This window comes from Lates calcarifer, linkage group LG7_1 (genome assembly GCF_001640805.2).
Source record: "Lates calcarifer isolate ASB-BC8 linkage group LG7_1, TLL_Latcal_v3, whole genome shotgun sequence".
NCBI lineage: Eukaryota > Metazoa > Chordata > Actinopteri > Centropomidae > Lates > Lates calcarifer.
Window position 1 is genome coordinate 17124857 of NC_066839.1, and position 19766 is coordinate 17144622.

Sequence of the window (19766 nt, forward strand, 5' to 3'; positions counted from 1 at the left end):
TCTTATGAATTTGATCCATATATGCACAAATACAGGCACTTAATGGCATAAGGAACACAACGAACGCTTGCAGTGACATGAAATGTTACAATCTAAGTATTCTTCATGGCATTCAGTGTTCATATTGGTATTTATTTATTTATCATATTACTTCTCTTGGATTTGAGAGGCCTTTTTCCACTTTGCAGCCACATGTAAATTATTTTAAAATAAGGAATAGAGTAATGTCTGGTGTTGTAGCTATTTATGACACCCCCTCATTATTAAGGGGGTAAGTCAACATTTGTAAGGAAATGATATACAGAGTAAGAGTCCCCTTGTTAAACACAAACACATTCCCCACTGTGTGTTTCTTCTTGTTTAAGGTCACAGCAGCAAGTGTAACAGCTTAATTTTTCGAACAGCTCCTCTGCAGCGGACTTTGAAGTCGACTACAAGAAAACAATATGTAAATCACTGTCACCTCCTTCTGATGTTCTCCTCTGTGGGTTAAAGCTATTATGTGAAATGTGTAAACACTTGCAGCGCCACCGCGTTGAACTGTTCGCTTTATTCTACACTGGAGCCGCACAGTAAAGAAAAGGATTTGGGCAGCGCAGAGACGGAGCCTGCTCCGAGCAATGTTTACTGTTCATATGGATGTGCAGTCTGGGATGGCTTGCCTGCATAAACAGGCCTGATTTAGGCCTTGCAGGATGAAGGGGGTGGGGGGGAGGAGGGGGAGCAAACGCTGTCAGAATCAATGCTTTGTAGTTTGAACATACAGAATCAGAGCCGACTGTTGAAGTGTTTGTGAGAATCATACGGGCTGGCCGCTTTCTTTCTCTATCCATCTTTTCTTTTTCCTCTCTGTCGCTGGTTTTCTATGTGACAATATCACGCACACTCGCTGACCTGAAACTGGGCCTGGATGGAGACACAAAGGACTACATATAAAGGATGAGCTGATGGATTAGGAAGGGTACACACAACAAGAGTCCAGATCACTGAAGTTCTGCTGCTACAGTCTCTCATCTTCTCTGTCTCTCCCTCTTCATCTTCATCTTCTAACAAGGGCTTTCTTGAACTTGAGCCACATTAGTATCAGTATCATCCTGCGCAACATGAGCATGTCAACAAATCCATCATAATAGGAGAGCATGAATCACAAGAATTTGCTATTCTGTGCTGCACACAACTGATGTGCCAGTGTCACATCGTTAGCTTGTTTAAGTCTCTGCTCGTAGCCTGACAACAAGACTCCAGGAGGTTATTGTTCCAAACTGAAAAATAGTCCTGCACTTAATCCCCTGTAAAAAAAAACTTTTAGTTGTTTTTACACTTTGGTTTTTGTACAAATAAGCTATATATGTTTTATAACACTTAATAAACAGTGACGTTATAAGCTTACTGTATGATTTAATGAATATATCTAATGAGTAACATAAAACCATTTTCAGTCTCCTTATTGATCCTTATATTGCCAATGACACCAGATGTCCTGCCTACAAAGAGTCAAAATTCACACCTTAAGTCAATATAATGACCTTGTTATGAAACCACAGTGTGAAATTAAACACAGGGAGACGACCGCCAGGTTAATTTGCAGTTTATCCGTCCTCCCTGCGGAGAGAGAGACCTTTCATTGGGTCAAGGTTCACGGACGTTATTGAGCGGCACAAACCTCCTGAAGGAGGCGGGTTTGACCCACAAGCTTAAAAGGTGCGAGCTGGCTCTGAACGCAGTCGTGCCCGCGCCTCACACTGGGCCTGTGATTAAAACATAATATTGATTTTTTTTTTTTTTTTTTCACAGGGAAGATTTAGTCCTCCGGGTACTGGCGTAGCCCGGCTCTGACCTTCCTTAAGCAGTCAGAAAACAATTATCCAGCCTCTCCTCCCCAGACACTGGCAGGGTCAGGGGTGGTGGCGGATTGTAGAGAATTATTACTTTCATAGTGGGATTCAGTTCAACCGGGCTCCAGGGAGGAGGACGGAGCTAACAGGCCAGGATATAGGAGCAAGAGAAGGGCAAGGCTGACTCCTGTTAATTTTCCTTTCTTATCTCTTAGTTTCTTTTCTTTCTCTTTTCCCAGTCTGTCTTATCTCCCTCACATCCCTCCTTCTTTTATTCTTTCTTTTTCTTCCCTCTCTCTCTTTCTTCCTGTCATGTGTAAGAGAGAGTGAGGTTGCCTGTGGAGGTATAATTGGAGAGTTAGCAGTAAAGTGAATTAGAGCTGACTTGAATTGATTCCACTGTGGAGGCACTGGTACGGTCCTCCCTACAATTAAGTGTGTGTGTGTGTGTGTGTGTGTGTGTGTGTGTGTGTGTGCGCCTGTGTGCAATTAAACCATGTCTCTTTGCATAACCACATTTGGTATAAGCAGTGTCACAGTGTTGATCTTTGACTACGACTGTTTAAATGGTTAGGTATGAGTGGGCATGCCTCCATGTGCGTCAATGTGTGTCTTTGTATGTGTTTATCCTTGTTGTGTGGGTCTGTGTATTTGTGTGTGTGTGTGTGTTAGCCTTCTGGGTACTGACCATGTGCATGGCGTCCTGGCGCTGGGGCAGTGAGGACAGCTGGGACTCTGAGTGGTAGAGGGTCATTCCCTTCCTCAGGGCACGAAGGTCACCTGGGTTACACTGCTGGCCACAAAACAAACATACAAACATAAAAAGAGATAAGGCTTCAGAGCCATGTCAACTAAAAATACCTAGAGATTTACTTCCCAGCATGCTAACTGATCACAATTATTAATCCACAGACAAAAACATACAGATAGGAAATCATGTGATTTTAAACCACCTTTGGGGCTTAGCACTTATTTTACTTTTAAAATGAATTTTCAAATTTTCCATCATCACTTTATCTTAAAATCAACATATCTGCCTCTATTACTGTTAATACTTGAACATACTGTATTACTGTATACAGTTTACTATATATATAGTAAACTATAGGCTGGTATTCTTTTTACTTTATTATTTTCCATTAACATTATAAACGCACAAGTACAGCCCAACTGATACTGAATTTTTTTGGCTGAAGCAATATATAATCAGTGCCCCGACATTGTTTCTAAATTACCTCATATTTACCTTTGGCATCAATGTGCTGCTTTAATTCTGTGCTGCTTCACTTATCATATACACTGAGATAATAAGTGATGCAGCATAGATGCTAAACCTGCAGTGTGCTGAGATCAGATAATAATACCTGCCAGGTTGGTTCGTTGGCCTAACTTTGTATTTGAGTAAAGATATTTGAAAGTGGAAACAAAAGCTCATCATCAATCAGTCCATCATCAAAGAAGACAAGGACAGGAAACAGAAGACAACAGCTAAATTTGCAGAGTAAACATGATTGAAAATCATTTTCAATAACTACATCTAAAAACATATTCAATAAAACTATATGACCTTGTATATAAATGTATAAAAATGCTGCAAGTAAAACATTTCTAACTTCTTTTTGCATTTTCTGCCAACAGACATGTCAATACTAATATCTGTAATAACCTAATACTGTCAAATAATATCAGCCTGCCAACATTTCCATCTGGCACCACTGTGTATATTAAGATCCTCAGTGATGGTTCATTACGGACTCTGTTGTTCTAATCCCCCCAACCCCCACCTTCCACCACCACCACCACCCACGCGTGCGCACGCACACACACACACACACACACACACACACACACACACAAACACTGGCACCTGCCTGCACTCTCATCGTCACTCTGGCGCCATTGCTTCCAGCGCTTCATTTGCAAAGCTGATTTTTATTTGTTGTGGCTTTCTACATAAAAGGCACTTCAGAGCACTGGGGCTGTATCGCGTTGTGCATCATCGAGGGCCATTACGCAGGGACGGTGTTCCTAAGAGTTGTCCTCATTAGCAGCCAAAGACCACTGGTTCCTGGGGGCAGTAACCAGCCTAGCGTCTCTTTGTGGGCAGGAACACGGCAACACCACTGTTCCTTATGACATTTCTCATGTCACACACTAATGTTCCCTCTGTGCGAGGCGCGGCGCGTAAACACACGTGATGCCTGGGAGCACACCGGCTATAAATAACCCAATGTGCTGTGGGAGTGCGTCTATGAATGTGTGTACATTGTGTTGTGTTGTCTGCCTCTGTATTATATTTCAAACTCAGGTGCGCAGTCACATATAGTTTACACACAATCAGCATTCCCCTTGTCTTGTCTGTCCTTTAATGTCTCCCTCCTCTCTTCTCTTCCAACTCAGTGTTAGTCTAACCTTTCCCAATCTGTCCCTTGGCACTTCTTGATCTACCCTTTGGGTGTTCATATGCATGCCCTCAGTTCTGTACCTTTGCTAACATCTCTTTGTCATTTCTCCAGGCTTTGTGTCTGTCAGCAGTGTATGCCCTGTATATCATATGTGGAGGAGTGACACGAACACGCAATCACGATAAGAAGACCTGGTAAAATCAGTGGGAGTGTTCTGACAGGGTTTCCATCATCAAATGAAGATTCCTGTTATGCTAAGTCTGAAACTCTGGAAACAAACCAACACGTCTACAACTTTTACTTCCTCCCCTGAGTTGACCTTGACCAACTGAGACCAACAAAGCTATTTGTTTTGCCAGACAGCTGGGGACCGTTGGCCCTCTGCAGACTTCCTGGCTAAAACGCGAGCCCCTCGGTCCATCCATTCATCACAATGTTCTTGGTGCTGACAGGGAGAAGCTGTGGACGCCACGCATCGTTTCCTGCTTGAGTTATGAGGGGCAGGGGTGATGCCACCTTGGCAAAAAGGGTAGAGAGGATGGCAGCATGTAACATGAGAGCCACAATTTAATGGAATACAGGTCTAAAATAATAATATTTGCTTTTAGGACTAAGTGGCTCCACAGTGCAATACAAGAACAATGTTGTTTCTTTATTTTCTGTCTTTTATCTGGATCATCTGGGGTTATAAGGATCTAACTTTTTGCCTGAGACAAGCAGCTTTAGCCTCAGTGTTTCAGCACTGTACATAGCCAGTGAAAACATATTTAAGACCCCGTAGACAGGGTTCTTCTTTTCAAATAAATAAGGTGGAAAAATTAAGAAGTCAGCCAGAGACAGCATTTTTGACAAACTAAAAGAGTTCTGGTTTTGTATTCTGTTCTCTGAAATTACAGACCCAGTGTTTCAAATACTCCAAAAGAATTTCGAGTGGTAAGTTTGCCCCCATTTTCACTCTAAACCGCATAATGTGACTTGCAAGAACGGAAAGCTCAACTGACAGAGCAACAGTCAGTAAACTGTGTTCCACTCAGTCATCTCTTTTTTAGCTGATCTGAGAAGATATATTTCCTCAGTGGATGAATCAGTCACACTGAAAGTTTGTCAATAAGCCTCAAATCATTAACCTTCTATCATCATTCAGACCCACTGGACCCTGCTGCAGTCCACTCTCACAAAATGCCTTCAATTAGCCTGCAGTTAACGGACTGGAGTGTCGTCTGCATCTGTCATATAAATCATTTAATTCTCAGAGTCACACTGAGCGCTTACTTGTTAATGATAAAGAGGCAGAGAGCATGTAGGGAGAGCCAGAGTGCCTCACACTTCAGTGAGTTAATAGAGATAAGTAACGGTTGAGAGACATGGGAGATCTGAGTGGGAGAAAAGTTAAAGAGCAAATCGTGTACATGCACGTGGCTGAGCATGTCTGAGTGTGAGTGTGGGCGTGCGCACACACACGTATACACACACACACACACACACACACAGAGCTTTTTCTCATTGTGTTTACACCTGTGCTGTGTGAGACTTTCATTGTTCATGTCTCTTGTGGGACCAGGTTGTTAACTCCCTCCCTTGTCCCTTCAGTACAGTAAAATCTTTCAGCCAAGATTGTTTGGAGGGTCAACATTCCTGCGATAAGAGGCTATTGTTTCCTTCAGGCTTAATACAAGTTTCACTGGACCAGTTTCATAACACAGGAAGTTAGGCAATATGTCCATTGAGGCAACTAATCCACTCTAACAATGCCACCTGCTAGCATTCAGACACATCAGTAAGTAGGCTGTTGCATAAGAATCAGATTAAATAGTAAACTGGAGAAATGCTCATTATTTACACTTTCAAGAAATCAAAGTTTATTAATGACACAACCATCTTGATAATGTTTCTTAACTTCAGACAGACATCTCCTCATTCCTCAGTTGCACTCGCAAAGCAGTTGTTGGCCATGCATTATGGATGCCTGGTTCTACCTGCGTTGCCTCCGACTCTTAAATTATTCAGCCCACCAGACGTCTCAACAAGCCAGGACAAGCGTGTGTCATTTATGCACCAAAGCACAATGTAGCACTCGTTCACCTGAGGTGCCTCGTACCAAACACTGACTGTGCGGTGCCGAACAGCTCCAAGGACAGAGAAAAGGCTTTCTTGCCAAGATAGGCCACATACAAGCAGGGCCACCTGTGTTCATTCATTAGCACAGCATGCTAGCAGAGCATAACGGGACCAAAAACAGGACTGGACACAGAGGCAGGACCTTTACAAGGTAATGCAGTCTAACTCCTTTGTGCCTAAAACACAAACACTGCGTCAAGGAGCTGATTCAGTTCTGTAGTAACGTTTGAGGCTTCAGCTCGTTGTATTGGACTGTATTATGGCAGATGAAATATGAATGCCTACAACACATGCCTGAACATAACTTTAAATCATAAATATATAATAAATATGAGGTTATAGTCAACAGCCAGTTAGATTAGCATAAAGACTGGAAACAAGGAGAAACATCTGGACTGGTAAAAAAATAAAAAATAAATAAAAAATCAGTCTACCAGCATTTTCAAAGTTCACTGGACATATTAGATCTTGCTGTCTGATCTGCTGATCTGTACAAATGTAAAAGTAAGAGGTCATGGTTTTATGGAGGGTTATAAGCCGGACTCTTGGCTGGGTGCAGTGACCAGCAGACTCCATCATAACCTGCAGTTTTTATACTTCTGTTTTTGGACGTATTGAACAGATATTAAGTAGATAAATATTAGGAATATTAGGTGTTTGTTGGTGAGCTCAGAGGTGCTGGTAAAATGGCTAGCTGTTTTCCTGTTTCCAGTGTTTATACTAAGCCAATCTAATTGACTATTGGCTGTGGCTTCATGTTTACTGTATATGTATAGACAGCAGTGTTTTTCTATTCTACTGTACAAACATTACCACAGAACTGATTCAGCACCTGTCTGAAAGTGGCAGCGTAAACTGAACATTTTATCATTAGACCACTCTGCAACTGAGTTCACTCTGCTGTTACACTGTACAGGAGTTCCTTTTATTGTGTCCACCCTCTGTATAAAAGAGAAGCAACAAGCTCAAAGCTGTGAAAAGTCCCACCACCAAACAGATAAAAGAGGGGAAAAAAGGCAATAGAGGCTCAACTTGACGACAAGCAGAGAAGCCAACGAACAGTGGCATTTTAGAAAGTTACCTTTTTCGTCTGTATCTGTGATAAGCTATACCGGCTATAAGCCTAGAAAGAGAAAAACATAATGGTGTATTGGTTCATTATTTTATTATTGGGAACCATTATTAGCAGCAGAAAAGTATTCTTCCAGGGCTCCACAAGAGGTAAGGATACTGTAAAAAGAAAAGAAGATGAAAACATTCTCATCCTAACTACGAGTCTAAAGAAAAGAAAAAGAAAAAAAACACATCATCACTTCAAGTGTGAACAAGGACTATTAGTCGACTTTAAGAAGCAGGTTCGTACGCCTCGACTGCTGTGAGACAATGTGTAGCACCTAATTGTAGCGTTTAAGGGCTAATTATGAGGATCATTCAGGTTTGGTATCAGGGATTCCAGCCTACACTCTCTGCCTACATAGTATAAATCTGCTGGGAGATAATTGGGGAAAGAGAAGTCACTTTAAAAAAAGAATAAAAGCTTCAAAAAGCCTTTTGAACTGTGAAATTCCAGCTCAACTGTCTGCAGCCTGACGTGCATTCAAATAAATGGAATCACATTATAAAACCTTACAATAATGCAGAAAGATAACAAAAGATATGACTATGATGAACGAATATATTTCACGCTGTTTACCAATAATTAAAGAGCCATAACTCTAAGTGAGTTGGTTCCCCAACATGTGACCAATTAATACGTTTCAGTCAGAAATTGAGTCGAGAATGAGTCCACCGTTTGTGGTTGTGTGTATGTAACACACACCTCTGCAGACTGACATGTGACCTCCCTGTGAACCAGACCAGAAATCCAGCCCACCACGCACCCCTCCTTCTCACACTCCCACCTCCACTCTGTCAGTCCTCTATCCTCCAAATTTGAGAGAAGTCAGAGCAAGGTCAACTTGAGGAGAAATGCTTTACTCTGTCACTGTCACTTAATGCCTCTTTCCCCTCTTTTTTTGCCTCCTCTCATCTCTCCTCGACTCCCACAGTTCGCCTCGGGGGCTAACATCACTGCTCGCTACAGAAGCTTACTGACTCCCCATGAATTAAACATGGATAAACATATTCTCCAACTAACAGGCAGGCGGTTGTGAGGGGGTGGCTTCAGAGAGGCATCGGGCAACCGCTTTATCTCATCACAGCTGCTGATCACATGTTTTTCGGGCGAGTTGGAAAAGTTTCACAACAGGATTTTATTGAGGGTATACGTTCAAATAGGAGTGGAGTGGGCTGACAGTGCGCCTCAAACGTCTGTAACTGACACAAAGAGAGAATGTGAGAGTGACGCACGCACATATGAGTACCTCACCTGTGAGAGAAGCTTATTGTTATCGTCCTCCAGGATCCGCACTTTCGTCTCCAGCTGCCTGATGTAGTTGGAGGAGGAATCTGGAGGAGAGAGGAAACAGAAGCGAGAGGAGGAGAAGTGATTAGCATTTAAAAGACCTCAAGCTGAAAACAGGCAGGCAGGGCCGCTGGAGCAAAAGGACCACATACAGCTAAAAAAGGTTGCTGTGCACTTTGAGAGACCCAAAAACCTCCTTGTGAAAGAGCATTTTCCAGATGAGGAGTTTCACATCTTGGTTCAAGTCAAAATTTGAAATATGTGTCCTTTTATTGAAATGATCTTTTACTCTGAAATTCCCTTGACTTATGAGAATTCTTTTGCAACCTAGAAAACCACATACACAGGACTGATTTTGCTGTTTGTTGTTCAAACTGCATGTCATGAATAAGCATACTGGACCACACGTGTTCATTTCTGGTACTGTCAGCAGGCACATGAGAAATAAATGAGCATATGAGAAGAGCTTAAATAATTTCAGTATTACTTTCATTATCAGCTCATGTGTGTATTGTTTTACATTTGCTTAATCATGTTAGCTTAAAAACTGTAAGAAAACAGTGAATAAGACTAAGAGAATGACAATGCTAACATGCTAAAGTTTAGCAGGTATGATGTTTAACATGTTCACCATCTTAGTTTACTGAGCTAGCATGTGAATGTCTGCTAATCAGCACTAAACAACTAAAGTGTCAGAGAAATGATTCTAGTAAGGATGCAACAATTACTTTCATGATCAATCAATCTATAGAATATTTTGGGCAGTTATTGATTATTTTAGAAAACAGTGTGCCACTCACTACTTCACAGAACATAGTATTATGTTGTGAAACCCAAATATATTCCATTTATGAGCATACAAAACAGAGAAAAGCTACAAATCCTCACTTTTGGAGGAGCTGAAAATATTCAGTCAATTCACTGACTGATTAATTAACTAGTCATTTAAGCCCTTAATTTAAGCCTTTCAGCTTTTAGAACAACTGCTAACTAATATTATTATTTTGCAAATCCACCTACCATGTTTAGTGCCTCATAAAAAATCCTCATGTGCTAAAAAAAATAGTTGTAGCCTGATGTCAAGGGTCAAGCGCTGAGTGTTCCCACCCAGATTAGCACTGCTTGACCTAACTTCTGACCTCATACTTGACTGGGGCCATTTCCCAGTTTGGTCTGCATTTTTCCTGCATCTTTTGTTCAATGTGAAACAGACATCGCTGTCTTTTTTGAGATTTGTCACAAAACTGTCCCAATACTGTATAGGCCTGACAGTGTAATTGCTCCACAGAGACACACGACCGTTGCTGATCCTGATAAAGCAGCATTCGTAGTTAACATGAATCAACCTCACTGAGTTCAAACCAGGGACAGCAGCTGTGTGAGGAGTGGAGGTGCAGTTTGACTCAGTAGGTGGCACACAGCCTGTTATCTAAAAAGGCATGTTTAATTTACAGTGAGATCAAAGCCCAGCTACGCACAGGAACTGCACTCCGGCAGCTACTGAGGAGCACACCAGTGCGCACAAAGCTATATTTTATTTTGTACTCTAAGTGGAAGTGCAGAGAGACTGAGAGTGGAGACAAGGATGGGGAGATGCAACAAAGCCGATGGGGAGGTAGCTGATGAAAATGATGGGTTGAGTAAGATGCAGATGAGAAGTCACTGCTGCTGTGGGGTACCACCCACCACACACACACACACACACACACACACACACACACACACACACACACACACACAAACTCACAACTTGTTGCAGTGAGGTAAGCCAGTGACCTTAGTTTTACCCAAACAAGTTTTATAACTGAGTTGCTCAGCACTACACAACCAGGGGGCACTATTCTGCAGACACACACATCTAGTGGCAGCCTGGATAGTGCAGGCTTACAATGACACACACTTAGCCACAAATAATACAACCATGTTTCACACATAGGTGAATGTTAGGTGTATGTTTACATGCACCTAGGTGAGCTGGTTATCGTCAGCTTTCTGCTCTTATCTCAATACTTAAACTATATAAATATAAGTCAAACTAACCCAGTTTTCATTCAAATAAATCAGTGGGTTTCCAAAGCTCAACAGCAGATTCTTTGTGAAATTCAGACACATACACTGTGTGTGTTCTCTCAGTACCCAGCCTATCCTCTCACTTTACCATCAGTCCAAATGCTCTGTATCACTAAAAATATGCCAGCCCTAAGTTAAATAATATTGTAGTGGATGAGAAGAAATTTGATTACTGACCAAGAGTTTAATGTTTTCCAGGTTAAGGAGGTGCATTTACAGGTGTTTTCCGTTTTCCTCCTGCTTAAAGCTGATTTACCCTATAACTTGGTTTACGAAGGTGCATAAATGGCAATAAATACACGTGAGAGTAGACACGGGTGGATGACGGCAGGTCCAGCAGGGCCTGAGGCCTATTTATGTCCAGGCTTTTGACTTTTTAGGCGGGCCAGTGCAGACAGTGCTGTCAGTTGGCTTGGTTAGCCGACGATCGGACAGCTACAAGAGGAGGCTGTGGTGGCTAGAGCTGGTAATCCTCTCTTCCTGCACTGTGACCCTCTAATCTGGATTCATCTGCTGGCCTGACCTGCGGCCAGATCTCAAGCCGATTAGGATGAAGGTTCCTCAGCCTTCAGTCATCATCAGCACACTCAGAAAAACAAAGGGAGAAACCTCAGAAAGAGGGGGAGGACAAAAAATGAATGCTGATTGATTTTTTTTTCTCCAAGTGGTGTGTATATTAAGATTACTTTACAGAGATGGAGATCTCTTCATCAGTAATCCAATAAACTCAAAAATCATCCAAGTCTGTCAGGCTTATTTTTTTATCTCCTTAGAACTAATCAAATAAAAATGAAGATAAGCACTTAAAGATAAATATTGATATATAGCTCAGACGTATCCTATTCGACTGGAGAAAACCAGAATTGGCCTAAAGTGAGGAATCCCACTGCCATGAGCACTCTGCGTCTCCACAGCACCATCTCCCCCTTCCACCCATCTATAAGCCTTTGATGTGTTATAGGGTGTTACGTTAAATCTCAGAGCGCATCACTTCAGCATTACACATGACATGATTAAGTGGTCCTGCTTAAATATGTGCCGATCTGCCGTGGGAATGTTCACAAGAACACACAACATGCACAAAATTGCCTCAACTCCTCCCATACACACACACACACACAGCTGCAGGGATCTGCAGGGAGAAGCCAGCCTGTCACCCTCTCTTTAACACCCAGCTCCGGAGAGTCATCCTGGTGGGAGAGGGGTCAGGCAATTAAACCATTCCCTGGCTCCCCCCGCTACTCCTCCATCCTTTTATCCCCTCCATCCCTCGGGCTTCACATCTTCTCCTCCTCGCCGCTCCTCCGTGGAGCTGGAGGAAAAAGCTACAGATCATACAGGGATCGAATAGCAGAGCCAAAAATAATTACCCTGCAAAACTCAGCCCCGGCATCTACTCTTTTATACACAACAAGCACCGAGGGAGAGGCTATTATTACTTATGCATAACCTGAATGAGATCTTAAGAGCTGATAAAGTGAGTACAAGGCACTGTGAAAAGTAGGAAAAGTAAAAAACATGCAACTAAGCAGTAAACAATGGAGAGAGAGATGAAGAGAGAGGTAAAGAGAGGGGAAACCTTGCCCTTACAAAGCACAAGTTAGCTATTTTTAACTCTGCACAAGTGTTGTTTACCCTTTGAATTGAGCTGATGTATCTTTGTGTGAGAGCATGTGTGTGTATTTGCGTGCGCACGGGACAAAAGGTGACGCAGACAGTGGCGCGAGTCCGTCCCCCTCTCTGCACGTCACTTTGCATCATGTCAGTGCCACTGTGACCCACTTCCAGCGGCCACTCCCTCCTTAACTCTGCCCCACTCCCTGTTTCCCTCTCTTTCTATTTTATTGCATCCCTCTGCTTTAACTGCTCTATCCATTGTCTTTCTTTTCTGCTCTTAAAAAGAGTGCAAGCTTTTGAGAGACTGACCCATCAGTGAACTTTGCTGTTTGGTGATGAGAAAAGAAGCACATTTTTGTGTCTTACGTTCTCATCACTGTTACTGTGTAGGTTGAACGGGATGCAAAAAACTTGTGTGCGACCCTTGAAAGGTCATGACCTCCACCGGTTCCTCTTTGTGTTCAACTGTGCTCCAAACGCCCTATAGCCATCTGTCCATCTGCTTAACATCACAGCCTCTTCTTCACAACACCACGGTTACTCTACACCACATTGTTTGCAAGTTTTTTTTTTTTCAGTTTTACAGCCATTTGGAATGAGGCACAATTCTCCATCCAGAATGCTAATGAAAAAAACTTAAGTGCTAAAACCGTGTGAGAGGGTTGATGTGTTAGAGGAAAAAAGTAACCACGGTACGTTTAAAGACCTGCTTCATTAGCAGGAAAGTCCATTCTTAGTCTTGGAAAATAATCCCAAATCAAGGTCCACCTACTACCACACTGTCATATGGTCTTCATTAGTAGATGGAGTTTGTCAAAGAGAGGTTTGGTGATATTCTGTATTATTCTTACTGTCAACAAAGCCTGATAAACTGCAGCTTTTTCCTCTGTGCCAGAGACCTTATTGTCCAAAAACTTGTCAAAATCCATCAGTGAGCCGTGCGGGTGCACAAGGTAACATGCTCTTTCGTGACAATGAACACAAGCATTGTAGTAGATCTTGAGTCGATTCAACATATACTGTTTTGCTGAGGTTAATATTCTAAAGCACATGAAATCTGCATCTAAAAGCAGTCTGACAAAACACAGTTTGCTCCTGTTTGAGAGAAAACTAGACCGCAAATATATTTATGAGCCATTTTCAAGGATTTTGGGCTTCAGTGGGGATGAATTGGCTTGACGCTGAGAGAAACAGGCTGGGGAAGTCTTGAGTATGGATAGAAATTTTTGGTTTTGGTCCTTTTTTGGGATTTACTGACAATGCTGCCAGCCCTTATACTTTAAATACCATATAGAAGTGAATGGAAACCAGTAGCAGTGTGGAATAGAAGAGAAATACTTTCATATTTCTTACAAAATACAGCAGCAATGTTTTTAAAATGTTCACTGTGTATATGTGATATGTGATCTAAAGGGCACTTACAAAAGCACTGTCCTCCTTACATTTCTAGTTTGCTTTTCCATCTCTACATCTGTTCTCCTTTGTCACGCCCTCCCTATATATGTTTCAACTCCCAGTATGGGGCAGTGGGTTGGGTTGAGTTTAGCGGAGGTCAAAGCGGGCCAGTCTTTTAAGAGCAAATTGGGAATTACAGGCAGAAAGCATAGCATAAGGCATGCTCGTAAAGGAGTGTTGCAAGAATTAGGGTGGTTAGTGTTAAAATTAGACCACACGTGTATGAATTTACACTGGGCATTTAGCTGATACTGGCAGGAATGTACAATTAGAGCAAAACCAGCCTCCACACTGCTGACTGCAAGGCCTTTGCTACATCAAAATAGCTTTGTAAAATAGTATAGTTAAGAAGGACTAGGCTTTGGAATCCCCTCATGTTTTCAAGTCAGATCCCCTGGCTGTTTAGAAGCCTGCAGTGCATTGAAATCACTCTGCTTTTATTATTCCTGGCTCGGTTCTGCCTTTCATCTCCTGTTCACAGCTGTATCGCAGTGTTTTAGCACAGAGACATGGATATTCTCTCAGCGATGTGTGTTAAGTGTGTTGAGTATGAATGAGTGCTTATGTGCAGCATTTGTACAATAGGGAGTGCATGTGGGTTGCATGGGTGTCTAAGCTGACTGTGTCTGCGTGTGCGTGCGTGCGTGTGTGTGTGTGTGTGTGTGTGGCAGGGAGGGAGAGCAAGCAAGTCTTTGTGCGAGAGAGGGGATTTTTTTTAAACCCATCTGTGATTGTACTGCATGAGTGTATGTGTTTGACTATGTGTGTTCAAGGCAGGAGGCTGGGTCAATTACCTCAAGATGTTGAAGAAAGAGCAGAAACAGTCTCTCTCTCCTTTCTCTGTACCAACACCCAAGTGAAAGTACAGTGAATTCCATGAAATCTGATCTCAGTGGCTGCAGAAAGTCCAATTTATCATACAATAACATCTGCATTAACCAGCAACTTTCAAGAACTCTTGAGAGCACATATTGAATCCATGCTCGGAAGGGGGATCTGAATGAGGCCCACTGTAAGAACTGAAAAAAAGGAGGGAAAAAGAGTAGAAAAGAAATATACAAGGAGAGAGGCACCACTGCCTATAGTCAGAACTCAGTGCTAGTCAGGCGAGCAACAATCAATAGAAAGTAAGAGTTTGATTGCTGTTTGCTGGGTTTTCACTTACACTGATTTTCAGTTAATCTGCTGATTTACTGTCATTAATTAATTGATTAATCTGTAATAAACAAAAAACAAAAAGAAGTCAGAAAGAGGCCCATCACAATTCCACATAGCCCAGGGGGACAGCTTCAAAATGCTTGTTTTGTTTTCCTTGACCAGTTTGTCTGCTAAAATGACAATAGTGAGCAGATTTTATCAGCTAGCTAATTTACACCAACTTAGCGAGTTGGTTGAAAATTCCTTCTCCAGCTGACTTTCTAATGTTTCCAGTCGATTCATTTAAAACCAGGATGCATGTAAAAGGGCCTTAAATATGCACATAATGGCTACATACTTTACATAACACCATGCTAAAGGACTGAAGCTAAAGCACTGTGTTGAAGGCGAAAAGTATTCATTCTAACAGAACCCTGTTTGCCTATATACTTAACTGAACTAAATATAATAGCATCCTGAAAACACTTCACATGCCAGGTCTGAGCATGTGTTTTTCTAAAGTATCTTCATTTTATCACAAATGATTTAGTTATTTAATTATTTGGGGTTACTACTGTAGGTACTAAGCTAATTAGCTGGGCATACTAATGTTTGCAGCTTACATTAGAACAGACAAACTGATTTTTTTTTTTTAAAACAGACACTTCTGCTCTTGTGTTTTTAGATTTCAGAAGGAAAAAAGACACCATCCTCCAAGATATCAAGTATGACTATTACTACATCCCCACACACACCGCTTTGGCCTATGAGGCAGTCTAGAGCTTGATGGGCCTACCATGCCTAGCTATACTTGTTAAGCTCTAATTGGTCAATCACTGTTTGGTAGAAGCCTTTTTAGCAAAATTCAATTAACTAATTGATTGATTGATTGAATATTTCAGCTCTATGTTCCATATTTTCTGCTACCTGAGTAGGCAGCACATACCCACACACTCTGAAGAAGAGCGAGGAATTATGTGTGCATATATATAGACTGATTGTATGTCTGCATTCTGTCTAATGCACCTCCACGCTGCTCTTTACAGCATCTGTATGCACTGTATGCATGCATGTGCTGGGCCAGTGTGTGCCTCTTTTCTCTGCCTGGCTGCCCAGCGTTCGGTCAAAGCCAGGGCAAGCTGACCAGAGGAACAGAGAGGAACAAGTTAAGTGGGCACCCATGCTGCATTAATGAGGGGGATGGCAGAACCTGGCAACCCAAGCACGTAAACCACGGGCCCCTGGAAGGGCTTCAAAGGCTCGACTGGCTCATCAGCTGGCGGGGAGCTAACCCCATCTGACAAGACATGGCACCCGCTCTGAGGGAGAGAGAGTGCCTCACCTCTGCGCACACTCTATGGTGTGCGTGCGTATACATGTGGGTGGGTGTGTTGGAGAAAGTAAGACATATTTTTTTCATGTGCATGTGAAGGTTTCTAAGCGTGTGTGCGTCTCTGCGTGTGATAACAGCACTGCGTTGCTTTACGCTTGGACAGAGACAATCCATGACTAATGTGAAAGTTAAAGAGCCACATGGATTACACTTCTAAAGGACGGCTTGTGTGTATGAACAATTCTTAAACATTGACCAGGTGAAAGCAGCTTTTTAATCATTTGCTGCTTGTCAACACCGAGGCCTAGCAGAACTTACTGTTCAGTGTGGTTATAACACAGCACTGAATGTGTTTTCCCACTAATGTGAAGTAACAGACCATATGAGAAATCATGCCTTGAGGAGATTTCAGAAGTATAAATATCTAGTACACTTCGGTCTTTGGTCATATGAATACCATGAGTCTGTGAAAGCTGTGTTTGGTCCTGCTGTGGAAATGAGACTGCTGATTAGCTGTGAGTGAACCTTGGACCTTGACCATTCTCAGATACTGAATACACAAGCTGTGTGTTAACTGTTAAATGAGTGTGACGTGAGTTGCGAGCAGGGTTTTCTGTCCACTCTCTTTGCCTCTGTGGCTAAAGTGCTGTCCTGCCTACTTCAAAACCTACTTCGTAATTGGCATGTTGACAAAAATGTTAATCCTCGGGCCTTGGATAGAACATTAAGTCTTCAGTTTTTATTCAATATCTTGCTTCAAAGACTTTCCGAGAGACATTTTACAGAACACACGTCATCTCATCCGCATAAGAACATGTCCTCATAGTTAATCTAAAGTAGAGCTGAAACAATTAATCAATTAAGTGATTACATTTAACCAACAGAACATTAACTGTCAATTTACAGAAAATTAATTGTTTAAAAAATTCATTTGGATAATTGGTTAATCACTGAATTCACTTTTTAAGCAAAAAATGACAAAACATGTGATCAAGCTTATTATTAATTATTAATGGAAAAAAATAAAACAGCTGATTAATCAATACTGAAAACAATTATTAGCTGCTGCACTAATCTAAAGTCAGACTTCTATCAGCCACAAAGTACTACCCTGAGACCAGGGGACTTCTTTGCCCCCTAGAATTTTTGTATGAGAATTCAATTTAGTTTTCTTCTGGTCAAATGGCAGGTAAAGTTCCTGAGCTCCTTAAAAGGTTTTAGGTCCCCAGGGAAAGTTACTGCAGGGAAAATCCTTTATATGAAAGAGCTTAGATGGGATGTCAAACAGATATCAAAATACAGATCCCTCATTCATACTGCATTCTGCCAGTTGGAAATGTTCTCCATTTGTCCAGAAGAGTTCAGTCTAAACACATTACAAAACGCTGTCGGCCCACACTCATTTCCTGCTTCATGCATCCAGGCCGATCCTCATTTCCCCTCATATTTCCCAACATAAATCAATCTGACAATCTGGATAAAACAGAGAGAAGTTGACAGTGAATCATTATTGACTTGATCTAATTACCTGCAATGACCACAACATGTTATCTATGTAATTACTGTACACTCATTATAGTCATTTGAAGTTGTGCAGAGGTCAGTAGGGGCTGTTTAATGTAACAAGGGCTGTTAATGTCTATTGAGTGGAAATTGAAGAGCTGTTTAAATCTCTCATGCCTGGATATTGATCGGTCTGTCAACATCTTTCGTGGGCGAGAGAAAGGAAGAGAAAGTGGGAGGGACAGAGAGTTTATTTATAGGTATTCCAGCAGACAGTAACGCAGACGTGTGTCTCCTTGCTATCACACATTCTGTCCGGCAAAATGATGCGCCCCTCCCCTGTCTCCTCCGCTCGTCGTCAGCACCCTCGCAGGGTCAGCGGACGCCTTCGCACGCCTGAAGCTGTGCACGGCTGGCTGAAAATGTGTCTGCACTATGAGTCAATGTGTTAATGTGCAGATGTGATTTAAAAATAACAAGTCCCTACATGTGAACATGATGTGTACGGAGTTATTGAAAATTTTGATCGAGTCAAAAGAGAGAAAAAATATTCATTGCTTGACAGTAACATAATGCAACAGCAGTGACGGGGCTTAGTTGTTTCATAGATGATCAGGCCACTTGCGAGGCTAGTGCCCTATGACCTTAATCTTTTGATTAGGCTAGAAGAATGGCAATCTGGCAGCCAGTTGGGTTTAATCCCATAAAATCAAAGCTGTGGCCGTATATTTGGTCCACACCCTTAATTACTGTCCATGTGTGCATGTGTTGGCTATTCAGTGCAAGACAAAACAGAAAAGATTAAAAACATTTGGAGATGGGAGCGGGGACAGGCTATTGTTTGTCTACAGAATGCTGTCGTGCAACTCATGAACCCTTCCATGCATGTATGTTATGTTATGTTCCAGATGTACCTTTCTGTTCCATCCTTCACCTCTGGGTTAAACATGTGAACGAGGTCAGGACCCAAACTACGTTTCAAGCATGTTGCTAACAGGTCATACCTTGGCTAGAGTACTGATCTCGCCATACTGAGCCGGAGCTCCTGGGTAAAAACTGACAATAAACTAAACTGAAACCATCTGTTGTGAGTGTTAAGACTTTCTAGAGTGACAAGATGTTCTGTTTAGTATGATCCTATTCTAAGAAGACGCAAACAGCTTCTCGCTATCACACACTCAGTGACACTTGTGGCCCTTGACATTGAAGGTCAAGGGTCAGAACTCTTGACTGATTCAGGGAAGGGACACTGCATTCCTCTGGATCAGTCAACCAGGTGGGATTTTCTTCTTGCATAGAGCAACATGGTGGGATTACTGTGCTACAGGGGCTTTACCCTTATTTGTTTTGAATAGCAGTGCACAGTCCCTTTTGTTTGAATACATTTCAGTATCATACAGCTAGTTAGATGTGATGATTTGTTGAGGGGATTACCTGTCATTTGCTAGCTGGAGTTCTGAATATTTACTTCATATATTTACTTGTCAGATAAACTGATGTTAAAGCAGGCAGTTTTCAACAAAAACATTTAGAGATTGTCAGCAAAAACCAGCAATTTAACTTACGCCACATGCTAACAGATACACAGATACGCTGTCTGTCGACGTCCGCATGCCATCAATATGATACCCCACAGTGCCCACGGAAGGCTTTGCAGAAGAGGCTTAAGCGGTGGCTGGCTTTACCTCGCACAACCCACAACACACCGCAGCGTGTAAACAAACACCAGAGGGCATTTTGGATAGAGAGCATCCTCCTGGAGCCCATGGCCCTCTTTAACCTCATTCTTCTCCCCCCCCTGTTACCACGGTTTCGCTACCACAAACCCCATGGCAACCTCATTTGCATAAATCTGCATACCTCCCCGTTCCTTTAAAAGCCTGTCTGAC

The 19766-nt window shown here is 42.1% G+C and overlaps 1 protein-coding gene across 4 annotated transcripts in view; it reads right to left on the reverse strand.

Annotated features, from left to right (window-relative positions):
* The window catches only part of ccdc85cb (coiled-coil domain containing 85C, b), a 45430-nt gene that overhangs the window by 5161 nt on the left and 20503 nt on the right, over positions 1 to 19766 (reverse strand). The window contains exons 2-4 of one of the 4 annotated variants that reach the window (XM_018697905.2): positions 8727 to 8806; positions 7440 to 7481; positions 2524 to 2625 (exon numbers count right to left, since the gene is read on the reverse strand). In XM_018697905.2, coding sequence (XP_018553421.1) covers positions 2524 to 2625; positions 7440 to 7481; positions 8727 to 8806 — 224 coding nt within the window. Of the gene's footprint in view, positions 1 to 2523; positions 2629 to 7439; positions 7482 to 8726; positions 8807 to 19766 lie in introns of all 4 variants that reach the window. The other 3 variants (XM_018697904.2, XM_018697907.2, XM_018697906.2) reach the window with 3 other exon arrangements.